We start from the raw sequence: 15770 nt of genomic DNA on the forward strand, positions 1-15770 counted from the left end.
ACGTTGATTCCAAGGCAGCGTTCCAAGCACTTATGCACAGAGAGCCAAAGGACAACATACACTTAATCACATCCATCCGGGGTGACCTGCAGACTCTCATGGCCCAGGGTCGCAGGGCTACCATCAACTGGATCCCGAGCCATGTGGGTATCCCTGGCAATGATGCTGCAGATGAGGCTGCTAGGACTGCAACCCTCGAGGCACAGCCACGTGCTGCGATCTCCATCAGTCTCAGCCAGATTGCGCTGTTGGCTGCTGGTGCGGCGAGGCGCCCATTCCCTGACCCTGGGGAGTCACAGAGCCTCTGTTGGTATGTCAGGGCGACCCACAGGGTGCCCCCTCCAAGTATTCGGACACAGTCCAGGGAACTGAGGGTGCATATCCACCGCCTACGCTTAGGGTATCCCACCACTGCGTGGATTGTTGAACGGGTATGAGAGGAGCTCTGTGCCCATTGTGACCGAATGGCTCCGCAGCCCTTGGTGCACTACCTGTTAGACTGCCTGGCTACGATGCCCCTTCGCCGTAGACACTTCCCTATGACCCCAGTAGGGCAGACCCGAGAGGATGAGGCAGCACATCTTGTGTACTTAGCTGACAGGGACTTGGAAACCTTACTTCCAGTCCTTGCACGTCATCCGCCCCCCCGCTGAAGTTGCTGCGAGGGCCTGCTTTGGGCCTCCATTGCACTGCACACCAGCCACTGTTAGTGCACACTAACGTTTGGTACGTCATCTGGCCATTGCGCCGGTGAGGTAGCCCCCCCCCCTTCCTGCTGAAGACCTGCCACACAGGTGCAAGTAACGATAAATGTCACTTCCCTACCCAGGGAGCCAATGCCGGGTCACCAAAATGGAAGAGACCCGGGCCGGGATTACCGGCGAATCAAATAGAATAGAATAGAATAGAATTTTATCTCTTAATTGCAGCTTAAGCAACACTTACTGGACAAACAAAAGAATGATTTACTTTAAAAGGGAGGCAAAAATTGCACTAAGAGTGAATTTGTTCAATGAAATATGAAAAATAATAAAGGCAAAAATGCAAAACAAAAAAGGTTAACAATCACAGTGATGCAGGAACACAACACATCAATATAGGCATAATACTATGAGAATTTTCTTGCATGAAGCTTTGGGTCACAAAAATTGGAAAATAACTGTCTTGCTTCAAACAAAATAATGGCACTATTGTCTGTGGAGATAAGACAAATTAGACACTGGCTAAATGAAAGGAATTAACACAAGAATGTTCAACACACGGAGAAAAAACATGGCAAATGAATGAAAACAAAAACAGCAAGAATACACAAATGCTGGAAGAAAAAAAAATAACTGAGACAACACTGAGTTGTGATGCAGAATATAAGATAACAAGTTACTGAATTACTTCACTGTATAAATTACTAGGCAAGGAATACAATACTGTGAACACAAGATAATTGTGAAGTGTAAACACAAGTTTATACTGCTTATATATTGCACATAACAAGGAAAAACATTAAAGTACTTACTTCAAGTATATAAAAAAAAATGAACACAACAAAACAGACATAAATAAAGCACGAAAATTAACACTGAAGAAAGAGGGAAAAAAATATTGTAAACAGGATATAATAAACACTTATCAAGAGTCACTGAAAAGAAATGTCACTCAGGAATCACTGCAAAATTTTCTCAACACTCGCATATGTCTATAAAAAAATAATATTTATTATCACTGGAGCGGTAGTGGTGAGAGTGAGGAAGGTAGTTTGGAGTCTCGTGGCTGTCGCGGTACTCGCTACTACTCTCCACATATTGATGCCTCGATGAATTTGTGCTTAAATCGATGGTAGACTCACACAGGAGGCTTTTACGTAGGCATACAGGGTCGAAGGAACACTCTTGTCTCTTGATCCCTTATGTAGTCAGTAAAATATGGTGCTAGACCCCATGATAAGGGTAAAAAAAGAACAGTGGTGGTGGGGAGGTGGGTGAGTGCTTGAGGCAGCCACGCTGAGACACCGCCTGGTGACTGGGCCTATGGGATGAGTGGCGTAAGCCACTCTGGGGACACCCACACTAAGCACGAAAATATTCTAAGCTGGGCTAGCTTAAAAAAAAACACAAAATACCACAACACCACAGGGATGGTAAAGCACTCAGAACAGCTAGAACTGGAAGCACAAAGCGATGGAGAAGACTGTACCCACATGGCTTGCTTGAGTACTGGGTTAAGTAACCTGGGTTAGTTGCTGGCTGGCTTGACTTAACCCTTCACACAGACTGGCTTGAGAACTTGTAATGATGAGCACAGCAGGGGTGGAAAGCTGGCTTAGCAGGCAAGGCTGGAATGGTGTAGAGCTGGGCTGGACTCCCCCACACAGACTGGCTTGGTGGCTTGGCTTACCTTGCAAACCCGGGTCAACCCCGGTAAGCAAAGTAAACAGGCTGGTGGACGCTCGACTGGGGTAGCTGGCTTGGTATGTTGAGCATCACCCATCTCGTGAGGCCTTAAATGGCACAAGATGGCGACCAGCTCAGTAGAAATTTATCTCCAGAAATCGCTGTAATCATCAGAATTACATCCCACCGCTACCACCATTTGTAGTGGGGGTTCGTAGGAGATGTGATGGTTGGAGTTAAACACAATTGTTGGGAGGTATCACATATATTAGCAGAGTATGAAGGGAGAGAGCCCAAACTGCCTGTTCTGTCGCCTGCTTGGATAACGGAGAACTGAGGCTGATGCAGTGCGTCACACACACTCATGCAGGATCACGTGACATCATACAAACTAGTCACTAGGCCTAGCAAAGGGGTCATGTATGTAAAACATATGGATGGTACTATGATACTCAGATAAGCTATACATATACAGGGGATCAGCAACTATGCTGACACTTCAAGCAGAACTCCCTATCCATGTACCTAACCTGGCTATCCCCAACAACAACAATATTCTTACCTTCCTTGGTGTCGTTTGTCGTGATGTTTCCAGTAGTCAACTTAAATTCGTCGGGTGGCACAGAGAATGCATTAGATGTTTCCACAACAGTTTCCACAGCAGTCTCTTTCTTCTTCATCGTTTCTACCTTTCCATTCATCTTCTTGACCGTCAACTTCGTTCCCTGCTGTCCAGCCACTGTCCAGTTTCCCTTCTTGATCTGAGGACTCACAACAGGAGGACTAATACGAATCCTCTTGTTTTCCTCAGTCAATCGCAGTATCTCCATCTTCGCTACCCTCAATTCTTCCTAAAGCTGCTGGTAAAGTTGTTCGATGGGGGGCATCTTGGTTCATTGCACAGATAGCACACAAGACACTTCTTCACAGAGTTAAGTACAGGTCACCACAGGTTAGAAAACATTCAGCAATGAATGACAAATTAATTCATTGCATTATAAATCTTCCGTATGAAGAAAGATTGAAGCCCCTTAAATTGCATTCACTTGCAAGACGAAGAATGAGGGGAGACATGATTGAAGTGTACAAGTGGAAGATGGGTATTAATAAAGGGGATATTAATAAGGTCTTGAGAATATCTCTCCAAGACAGAACCTGCAGTAATGGATTCAAATTAGACAAGTTTAGATTTAGAAAGGATATAGGAAAGTATTGGTTTGGAAATAATGAGGTTGATGAATGGAACAGCCTACCTAGTTGGGTTATTGAGGCTAGGACTTTGGGTAGTTTCAAATTTAGGTTGGATAAATACATGAATGAGAGGGATTGGATTTGAGTGGGACTTGCATATGAGTGGATAGATTTATCCGAGCTTATTTCTTGGGTGGCATTGAAAATTGGGTTGGACAAATGTTTTGTTAGTGGGACGGATATGTAAGGGACCTGCATAGTATGGGCAAACATGCCTGCTGCAGTGTTCCTCCTTTCTTATGTTCATATGTATATTATGTTTAATAGTTACTACCATGCTCACTTGTTCCTTTAGGTCAGGAAATATCCACTGAAAAGTAATTATTCCTTGTCACTGGCTATTCTGAATATTAATCTAATGATTATAAAGTGATCATTTGTTGTTTAAATAGATAAATGTTCAGAACAATCTCTGTTTGTATGGTTGTATGTGTTGACATCAACTGTATACAGAATATAGATGTAATGTTCGAGCTTCATCTCCTGGTCCTTCCTCTTAACTTGCCTCTTGCCAGATTCACTTCCTCTTACCTTTTCATACTGTTAAAACTATACATGGAGCCTGCGTCATCTGACTCTTCCTCAAGGTCATTTCACTTCCTGATCAACCTGAGGCTGAAGACATAATTCTTGACAATTATACGACTTATCTCTGCCTTTATCTTCCAAGTGTCCCATCGTGCACCTGTTTCTCGCCTCTAATACAATATCTGTTTACACAACAAATTTCTGTATTTTAAATATCTTCCATGGTTCTCTGCTATATCGTTTGGCTCATTTTCTTCAGCTTCTCATAGCTCTTTCCCTTAATTCTGAAAATAGACTTGTTCTGCATCTCTTTACTAGTTTCTGCCACTTTCCATGATAATTTTACATAATTTATGGTAACTCTGACGTATATTGTAAATGGCGGAGTCTGGAGGAGTTTGAGATAATCAGTCCCTCAACCCAGAGTTGATGAGTTTAGTCCATCTATTTTAAGAAAGGTATAACATATGCGTGGAGAAGTGGCTTATTTATAACAAATAAGTGAGGAGAAGCAAGGGTAGGCGGCGTCACCAGTGGAAAAATCCTCTAGTGTAAGTGGGTCATGACTATAGGTTTGTAAAGCGTTGAGGTATTCCCTGTATCATGATCCCAGGATGTTGATGTGTTTTACACATGAGATGTAAATGATTTACAAAACTGATAAGTTAAAGAATGAGAAACTTGTGCACAGTTCGAGAGTTCTTCATTACTTGCCTAAACTGTAGTCATGACTTACTTACACTAACAGATTTTTCAACTCATCTGACTGCAGTATGTAAGTCATGCACATGCTCTACTTTTCTCAAGATTGACGGACTGAACATATCAACTCCAGGCTGAGGGACTGATTACCTCAAACTCATTATCTTCCAGTGTTCTTCTCTGTATTGGGTTAAAGAAGCCACTGGCTGTCAAAAAGTTTCCACAGTAAAGATTCCCAAATATTGCTCAAGCATCTCAATCTTCAAAAGTGTGAGAAAACAGCTTGTAATTGGCTTTTATGAAACAAGCAAAAACCATGATGGATGGAAAACAAATCAGACAAAAGTCAGTTGGGTCCTCATTCAAGGATATTTTGTAATTAATTTTGTGTATAACAATATATTTGCTATTACCTCAGCTTGGGTGCTACACTTGGCCTCATCATTATACCATGAAGAGTTTGAAGTGATGATGTAACTCAAACAAACACCGACCAGACGTCCCGTTGTTTGTTCTCTGCTGCCCACTGACACTCCAGACTCCAGACATTTTTCAGTATCTTCTTCATCACTTCTCGTGGCTGTGGTAGCACCAACAATCATGTACTAGAAGTGTGAAAAATAATTCCAGTGAAAATACAAAGGAAAAAATTTATAAGAACTATTAAGATATTTTGTCATTAAATATTTCTTTGTTACTGATACTCAGTTTTTCACCAAAATAAGAAATTATTGGATAATCAAGTATCAAACAATGTTCGGTTTTACATAATTACTGTTAATCTGTTTTGCATATACAAAGATCAGTTTTAATGGCACTTTGCTCTTTACTGCCTGCCTATCCAACATTTATTTCCCTACATTGTTCTCCAGTTCTTAGATTTCCTTTCAAAGTTTTTCAATTTTTAATTCATAATATCTTATTGTTCATGTAATTTAAGTCTCTTTCTCTTCTTAAACTCTAATTGCTACTCTAAAGCTACTGCAAGCTTCTCCATCTCCATGACTTTACATTATGCGATGTATTGGATAATATGTCACATAATGAAATACAACATTTCTGTGCATGGGTTATTCCATTTCTGAAGACACGGATTCCACCAGATGAAGATAGGGAAGCAGTGATTTCGTGTATAGGACAAGGAGGAATAACATCTTGTAGGAGTGAGGAAGAGCCAGTTGTGAGTGTGGGGGAAGTTCGTAAGGCAGTAGGTAAAATGAAAGGGGGTAAGGCAGCCGGGATTGATGGGATAAAGATAGAAATGTTAAAAGCAGGTGGGGATATAGTTTTGGAGTGGTTGGTGCAATTATTTAATAAATGTATGGAAGAGGGTAAGGTACCTAGGGATTGGCAGAGAGCATGCATAGTTCCTTTGTATAAAGGCAAAGGGGATAAAAGAGAGTGCAAAAATTATATGGGGATAAGTCTGCTGAGTATACCTGGTAAAGTGTATGGTAGAGTTATAATTGAAAGAATTAAGAGTAAGACGGAGAATAGGATAGCAGATGAACAAGGAGGCTTTAGGAAAGGTGTGTGGACCAGGTGTTTACAGTGAAACATATAAGTGAACAGTATTTAGATAAGGCAAAAGAGGTCTTTGTGGCATTTATGGATTTGGAAAAGGCGTATGACAGGGTGGATAGGGGGGCAATGTGGCAGATGTTGCAAGTGTATGGTGTAGGAGGTAGGTTACTGAAAGCAGTGAAGAGTTTTTACGAGGATAGTGAGGCTCAAGTTAGAGTATGTAGGAAAGAGGGAAATTATTTCCCAGTAAAAGTAGGCCTTAGACAAGGATGTGTGATGTCACCGTGGTTGTTTAATATATTTATAGATGGGGTTGTAAGAGAAGTAAATGCGAGGGTCTTGGCAAGAGGCGTGGAGTTAAAAGATAAAGAATCACACTCAAAGTGGGAGTTGTCACAGCTGCTCTTTGCTGATGACACTGTGCTCTTGGGAGATTCTGAAGAGAAGTTGCAGAGATTGGTTGATGAATTTGGTAGGGTGTGCAAAAGAAGAAAATTAAAGGTGAATACAGGAAAGAGTAAGGTTATGAGGATAACAAAAAGATTAGGTGATGAAAGATTGAATATCAGATTGGAGGGAGAGAGTATGGAGGAGGTGAATGTATTCAGATATTTGGGAGTGGACGTGTCAGCGGATGGGTCTATGAAAGATGAGGTGAATCATAGAATTGATGAGGGGAAAAGAGTGAGTGGTGCACTTAGGAGTCTGTGGAGACAAAGAACTTTGTCCTTGGAGGCAAAGAGGGGAATGTATGAGAGTATAGTTTTACCAACGCTCTTATATGGGTGTGAAGCGTGGGTGATGAATGTTGCAGCGAGGAGAAGGCTGGAGGCAGTGGAGATGTCATGTCTGAGGGCAATGTGTGGTGTGAATATAATGCAGAGAATTCGTAGTTTGGAAGTTAGGAGGAGGTGCGGGATTACCAAAACTGTTGTCCAGAGGGCTGAGGAAGGGTTGTTGAGGTGGTTCGGACATGTAGAGAGAATGGAGCGAAACAGAATGACTTCAAGAGTGTATCAGTCTGTAGTGGAAGGAAGGCGGGGTAGGGGTCGGCCTAGGAAAGGTTGGAGAGAGGGGGTAAAGGAGGTTTTGTGTGTGAGGGGCTTGGACTTCCAGCAGGCATGCGTGAGCGTGTTTGATAGGAGTGAATGGAGACAAATGGTTTTTAATTCTTGACGTTCTGTTGGAGTGTGAGCAAAGTAACATTTATGAAGGGGTTCAGGGAAACCGGCAGGCCGGACTTGAGTCCTGGAGATGGGAAGTACAGTGCCTGCACTCTGAAGGAGGGGTGTTAAAGTTGCAGTTTAAAAACTGTAGTGTAAAGCACCCTTCTGGCAAGACAGTGATGGAGTGAGTGATGGTGAAAGTTTTTCTTTTTCGGGCCACCCTGCCTTGGTGGGAATCGGCCAGTGTGATAATAATAATAATAATAAAAAATTTAGGCATAGGAAAATACTTCATGTTTTGGTACATGTAATATTTTATGTTAAGGTATGGGACATCAGAAACCAGGGTAATACCTTGTTTCACTTTTTTCTCTATCCCTTTGCATACACACACACACTCACACACAGTAGATAGGGACAGTGGGAATCTCGTTAATCCATTCATGCTCGTCACTAATTAAATTCTTGTCATCTAATTAGTGACACCATAAATGGATTAATGAGATTTCCACTGTCCCTATTCACTATCTAGCGAACCCACAGGCAGGGGAGCGGTCCTGCACCAAGCAGCGGGTAAAAAAGCCCCTGTTGAGACTGACTCTACTCTGATTTTGTAAAGAGATATCAAAGGTGTAGCATCAGTGGGAGGTGGCACTGCTTCGCACAGGGCAGCCTTCAGTGAAATACCACTACTCAAATCGTTTACTTACCCGGTGAGATGACATCGAAGTCTCACCATGCAGACTGCCTCCTATTTCTAACCCTAAGCAGTGAAAGGGAGACGGTTGGTTAGCTGGGTGGACCGGTGGATTGATGGCTATTTTAGGGAAATTCACGGTAAGACAGCTCTCGCCTAAACAGCCGTCCCTGTAGACGATGTCTTGAGAAGCTGTCATATGCACTCCCTAAGGGCTGAGTGAAAAAAATGTTTTATAAGTATAAATACCCCTAGGGGGTGTTGTGTCAGCATATCTTCGAAACTGATTGCTGATTGTGTTGGGCTAAAAAGCCAGCTCATACCCGGGTTCATGGTAAGTTACTAGATTGCATCTTGGTTCTCAACTGCGCAGTCAATTGGACTACAATACGTCATAGTAAACTTACCTGGGTATATGTATCAGACCCTTATTTTCACTTGGGTATCAGTGTCTTGATTGAGGCAGACATGTTTTTTGAAGAATGTTGCACTACACAACGTCAGGATTGCAACGCTCGTTACACACTGTTCATCAAGTATTGTTTATTATTCACAGTCATATCACTAAAGAAGCTGGTCACGCATCTCTGTAAGTGCTTTGCTGTGTTCTTTGAGATTCTTTTATGCACCCAAATGTGCAGATCAGTGTTCTTAGTTCGTTATCCCAGCGTCAATATGTCCCTTGATAGGGTTAAAGCAATTTAAGCTAAGATGCCCCTCGCCGCACTTTGCTTGCCCCCAGCTACAAAGGAAAGGCTGACATAGCATATTTTCCCTGCTTGCCAAACTTCCACCAGGAAGCAAAGCAGGATGCTTGATTTTTGCTGTCTGGGCATAGACAACATTATACACTATCTTTAACATGGTAATAAAGTGGGTGCAGGATTTTCCTTAATTGTCCTGCTAAGGTAAGAGATTGATTGCCTCTCATTAAACTACACTATTTGGAACACTGATCTCTTGCAAAGAGCCACATGACCTGTCTAGTACACGCTGGTTAAACATCTGCTTGTAATTACTTGATGTGGATCAACGCCGCAACAGTCACAGAAACGAAACTCACCGGGATGATAACAGACGCAATCTTCCCACCCAGATATCAGATCCCAAGAAAATAGTGTGAGCAGAGGGAGGGGGAGTTGCACTGGTCATTAAAAACCGATGAGGAATTGGAAGGAATGGACCAAGTTGACAAAAGGGATTGCACAGTAGGTACAATTTAGACTGGGGACATACGATGTCATTGCAGTCATGCATAACCCGCCACAGAACTGCAGGAGGACAAGTGAAGAATATGAAGAGAGCAACAGAGCAATGGTGGATGCACTAGCTGATGTAACCAGAAGAGCTCACATGGGTAGAGCAAAGTTACTAGTTATGGGTGATTTAAATCACAAGGAGATTGACTTGGAAAACCTGGAGCCACATGGGGGTCCCAAAACATGGAGAACAAAGATAATGGATGTGGCACTGTAAAACCTTATGCATTAACATGTTAGGGACACTACCACAGAGAGAGTGGAGGATAAACCAGGAAGACTGGGCCTTGTGTTCACCCTGAGTAGCTCGGACACTGAGGGCATCACATATGAAATGCCCCTTGGAGCTAGTGATAATGTGGGTTCTGCACTTTGAATGCATAGAGTTACAAGTGGAGAGAGTAACAGGAGTAGGATCGGAAAAAGCAAACTGCAATAGGGGAGTACTACACAAATATGAAAAACTTCCTGCAGGAGGTTCACTGGGATAGAGAATTGGTAGGAAAGTCAGTAAACGAAATGGAGAAAGTACAGAAGACAAAGGATCCAGGAAAATAAAGAGATCAGTCAAAGAGCCAGAGGCGAGAATGCACAGAAAAGGAGGGAGGCCCAGCGACAGTACAAAAATGACATAGTATCAAAAGTCAAATTTGACCAGAAGCTGTTGTATAGCCACATCAGGAGGAAGACAACAGTCGAGAACCAGGTAATCAGGCTGTGGAAAGAGGATTTGGAACTAACAAGAAACGACCTAGAAGTATGTGAGGAACTCAACATGAGATTTAAGGATGTATTTGCAGTGGAAATAGGAAAGACTCTTGGAAGTCAGAACATAGGGGTACACCAACAAGGGATATACCAACAAGTGTTGTTATATCCCAACATTTATGACCTTGATACCCCATTGGTGGTGGGGCTGAACAACTTATCTTCGTGGGTCCTTAGAGAGGGAGCAGAGACTACTACCTGAGGTATGGAAGACGGCAAATGTATTCCCCATTTTTAAGAAAGGAGACTGAAACAAGGTACTAAACTATAGACCAGTGTCATTGACATTTACGGTATGCAAAGTCTTGGAGAAGATTATCAGGAGCAGAGTGGTGGAGCACCTGAAATGGAACAAGATTATAATCGACAACCAGCACGGATTCATGGAAGGGAAATCCTGTGTCACAATCCATCTGGAGTTTTATGACAAGGTACCAGAAGTAAGACACAAGAGGGAGGGGTGGGTTGATTGCATTTTCTTCGATTGCAAGAAGGACTTTAACTAAGTTCCCCACAAGAGATTATTGCAGAAGCTAGAGGATCTGGCACGTATAACAGGAAGGGCACTGCAGTGGATCAGAGAATACCTGACAGGGAGGCAACAATGAGTCGTAGTACATGATGAGGTATCACAGTGGGTCCCACAGGGGTTAGTTCTAGGACCAGTGCTATTTTTGGTATATGTGAATGACATGATGGAAGGGATAGATTCAGAAGTGCCCCTGTTTGCAGATGATGTGAAGTTAATGAGGAGAATCAAATCAGATGAGGATCAGGCAGGACTACAAAGAGACCTGTACAGGCTGGACACATGGTCTAGCAGCTGGCCCCCCAAATTTAACCCCGCAAAATGCAAAGTCATGAAGATTGGGGAAGGGCAAAGTAGACCGCAGACAGAGTATAGGCTAGGTGGCCAAAGACTGCAAACCTCGCTCAAGGAGAAACATCTTGGTGTGAGTATAATACCAAGCACATCTCTTGAAGCACACATCAACCAGATAATTGCTGCAGTATATGGGTGCCTGGCAAACCTGATAATAACGTTCAAGATACTGTACACCGTGTACGTCAGGCCCATACTGGAGTATGCAGCACCTGTTTGGAACCCGCACTTGATCAAGCATGTCAAGAAATTACAAAAAATGCAAAGGTTTGCAACAAGGATAGTTCCAAAGCTAAGGAGAATGTCCTACGATGAAAAATTGAGGGAAATCGACCTGATGACACTGGAGGACAGGAGGGTTAGGGGAGACATGGTAACGACATACAAAATACTGTGTGGAATAGATAAGGTGGACAGAGACAAAATGTTTCAGAGATTGGACACAGAAACAAGGGGTCACAATTGGAAGCTAAAGACTCAGATGAGTCAAAGGGATGTTAGGAAGTATTTCTTCAGTCATAGAGTTGTCTAGCAAGTGATATAGTGGAGGCAGGAACCATACATAGCTTTAAGACGAGGTATGATGAAACTCATGGAGCAGAGAAAGAGAGGACCTAGTAGCGATCAGTGAAGAGGTGGGGCCAGGAACTGAGTCTCGACCTCTGCAACCACAAATAGGTGAGTACAAATAGGTGAGTACTAAGCACACAGCCCGGAAGTCAACACGTGGCAAGAACTCATCGTATCCATGCGATCCTCGTTGGGGAGATTAACTTTTACTTCTACATTCGGCATCTTATTCCATGATGCACTTCTTAAACCGAGTGAAGATCAAACCAGCAAGTGTGACAGCCAATGACTCGTCCAAATTAGCACTTGCAGCTGCCATTAGCGCCATTGTGGAGGTCAAATGCATTGCAATTTTATCGCTCAAAGAGGCTTTCTTTGTGGTCTATACTGACGACCTCGAGGACGAGAAACTCATCACCACTGACGCTTCAACCACTCTCGACCAACGGGGATTCCATGTCATGACTTCCTCAGCTTTGACAGCCAAGCGACTGGATAAACTCATCACTACCCAGGATACTGAAGAAATCAAAACATCTACTGATGATAAGAACCCTTGGGCCACAGTGGTCCAATTACCAAAATACCCAATGCTTCCTCAATGCTAAAGGTCGCCTTCACTGATATCAACATGGCAGTCAGAGCTCTCGCTGAGCGACTGGTTATTCACTACATTCATATAAACCCAAGCAATGTTGAAGCAGAGGGATTCAAGCACATCACAATGTTATAACTGTTACTCCTATGGGCACACCACCAAGGATTATCCCACCAAGGATAAGAAGTTCTGCTCGACCTGTGGCAACGAAGGCCATGATTTCAAGTCTTGTACCATCATTACTCCACCTAAGTGCCTGAACTGCATGAATGAGTACCATACCCTTGCTGCCAAATGACCAGCTAGACGAGAAGAACTCAATGAACAACAAGAACAGCAAAAGAAAGCAATTGTTCAATCTCCAGCATATGCTGCAATTACAAAACTACAAGCAGATACCACCAAAATACTCAAGTCCCCTCAAACTGTGTCCTCCACCAGTAATTCATCACCACCGATTCCTGCCGGCGACTCCACCAAAATTCTCTCCTGCATTATATACGCCCATGTGCACAATATAGCTGCACCTGGATCCTTCAATTCCACCATCAATGACCTCTTCAGGCTAAACAACATGTCCAGCTTTATTTTCCTTGAATCTCCACCCTCGGCAGACATCAAGTCCACCTCAAATATTATCAGTGCATCCACAGCTCCACCACCTCCTTCCGCCTATGTGTTGGAAAAATCAGTGACCAACGAGACTCCTCTAAATCCCACCAATAAGAGGCCACCACCGCCTTCTTCCACCACCTTAGCCTCAGCTACTAGCCAAGAGACCTACAACACTACAGCGTAGTGATGAAACTCCAGCTGCCTCGATCCACTCAATCTCTACCTCAACTGCCTCTACTGGCAGCCCTCCTGTGGCTGCCTCAGATCTTGATAGTCAGCCTGAAATCGCAAAATTGTCTGGTGTCTGGTACTTCACGACTGACCAACACAAGGACGAAATGCTTGCCAGAGAAATTCAACGATTCCAGGGTGGGCCTGTTACTTCACCTGCAAACCAAATTATGTCTACACCACCGAAAGGATGATTCATCTCATTCACCAGCATATAGCTATTATCAAAACCCGGATTCAAGTGGACTACCTCTCAAAGAAAATGTTCAGATCTCTCTAAAAGGGTACACTCGACTCACCCCACTACTAAGCTTCCCACCGACCAATCACTGTGAAGCTGAGTTCCCCAGCACTCTCCCATTGGCTAAAGCTGGGGTGTGGCTTCAATCGACACTGTAATGGCTGCTTCCTCGGCTTTTCCTTACACTGTCTGTTCTGCAGCTTCATAAACCTTACTCGTATCGCCAGCTGATGCAGCTGGCATGGCCTTCAAGACACTCCCATCCTTGGGAGCCAAGGCCGGATCCCCGTCTGCAGAAGGCCTGGGCCGGTAGTACCGGCGAATGCAACAGTAACATTAACAGTTTCTTCTCTATTACTGTGCTTTGGTTTTCGCTTCTGGTTCATGACGAGCCTTACCTAACCTAACCGATTCCCTGTTATCTAGGTATTTGTGACAAGTAAAAAGTAGAAAGCAGTGGAAGAGGTGGAAGTTTGTGATAAAGATGAGGACTGGTTCACGTGATAAATCTTTCAGTGGGATGAGGTGAGGCCCTGGGTGTTGGTGAGGGAACACAGTTATGGTGGGGAGCAGACGAAATAGAGCTTTGGGTTTGTGATGAGGGAAGTGCTTGTGAGAAACGATCGGTGAGGATGGTTGGTGGTAGACGGTGGTTTATTCTAAATTATTGTATTTCAGTGGGAAAGAGAGTTAGAGCTTGAAGGAGTGTTTGGACTGTACATGTGTGTTTGCGTGTGTTCGTGCATGCCAACATGTGTGAACGTGATTGTTTGGCAATGGTGGGAGACAACGAGACTAGTGATTATATGAAAAATACGTTTTGACAAATCATGCTGACATTTGCAGAATAGCCCGGTGTTTGCAAGGTAAATTCCGTGCCTTGAAGAATTAGTTATAATATTTTATTAACACATCGGCCGTATCCCACAACTGTCTTCCCAGAGTCATGCTTACACTACAGTTATTAAACTGCAACATTAACACCCCTCCTTCAGAGTGCCAGCAGTGCACTTCCCATCTCCAGGAACCAAGCCTGGCCTGCTGGTTTCCCTGAAGCTCTTTATAAACGTTACCTTACTTACACTCCAACAGCATGTCAAGTCCTAAAAACAATTTGTGTCCATTTGCTCCAATCTATGATGCTCACTCATGCTTGCTGGAAGTTCAAGCCCCTCAAACACAAAACCTCCTTTACCCCCTCTATCCAACCTTTCCAAGGCCGACCTCTACCCCGCCTTCCCTCCACTACAAATTAATACACTCTTGAGGTCATACTATTTCGTTCCATCCTCTCTATATGTCCAAACCATCTCAATAACCCCTCCTCAGCCCTCTGGATAATAATTTTGGTGCCCATGCATCTCCTAATCTCCAAACCCCAAACTAAAGATTCTCAGCATTATAGTTACACAACACATTGTTTTCAGACATGACATCTCCACTGCCTCCAGCCTTCTCATTGTTGCAACATTCACCACCCATGCTTCACCCATACAAGACCATTGGTATAATTATATTATCATACATTCCTCTGTTTGCTTTCACGGATAAAGTTCTGTGTCTTCACAGACTTCTCAGTCCACCACTCACCTTTTTTCCCCTGGTCAACTCTATGATTCACCTCATCTTTCACAGACCCAACTGCTGACACGTCCACTCTCAAATATCTGAATACATTCACCTCCTCCATACATTCTTCCTCCAATCTGATATCCAATTTCCGATACCTATTTTTTTGTAATCCTCATCACCTTACTCTTTCCTATATTCACCTTTAATTTTCTTCTTTAATATACTTTACCAAACTCATCAACCAGCTTCTCTTCAGAATCTCCCAGTAGGACAGTGTCATCAGCAAAGAGCGACTGTGACGACTCACCTCTTGCCAACACCCGAGCAGTCACTTCTCTTACAACTCCATTTATAATTATATTGAACATCCATGATGACATCATACATCCCTGTTTAAGGCCTGCTTTTACTGGGAAATAATCCCCCTCGCTCCTAAACTCTAACCTGAGCCTCACCATCCTCATAAAGACTCTTCAGTGCTTTTAATAACCTACCTCCTATTTCATACATTTGCAACATCTGCCACATTGCTCCCCTCCCCCTATCCACAATATCATACGCCTTTTCCAAATCCATAAATGCCACAAAAACCTCTTCACCCTTATTTAAAAACTGTTCACCTCTATGTTTCACTGCAAACACTTGGTCTACACATCTTCTACCTTTCCTAAAGCGTCTTTGTTCAACTACTATCTTGCTCACCGTCTTACATTTAATTCTTTCAATACCTCTACCATACTCTTTACCAGGTTTACTCGACAGATTTATTCTCTAAATA

General features: G+C 43.2%; 1 protein-coding gene across 1 annotated transcript in view; it reads right to left on the reverse strand.

Annotated features, from left to right (window-relative positions):
* Positions 1-15770, reverse strand: part of LOC128706126 (uncharacterized) — an 84839-nt gene that overhangs the window by 44477 nt on the left and 24592 nt on the right. The window contains exon 2 of the mRNA XM_053801138.2: positions 5282-5473. Coding sequence (XP_053657113.2) covers positions 5282-5473 — 192 coding nt within the window. The remainder of the gene's footprint in view (positions 1-5281; positions 5474-15770) is intronic.

The sequence above is a fragment of the Cherax quadricarinatus genome, unplaced genomic scaffold, assembly GCF_038502225.1.
Source record: "Cherax quadricarinatus isolate ZL_2023a unplaced genomic scaffold, ASM3850222v1 Contig1218, whole genome shotgun sequence".
NCBI classification, from domain to species: Eukaryota; Metazoa; Arthropoda; class Malacostraca; order Decapoda; family Parastacidae; genus Cherax; species Cherax quadricarinatus.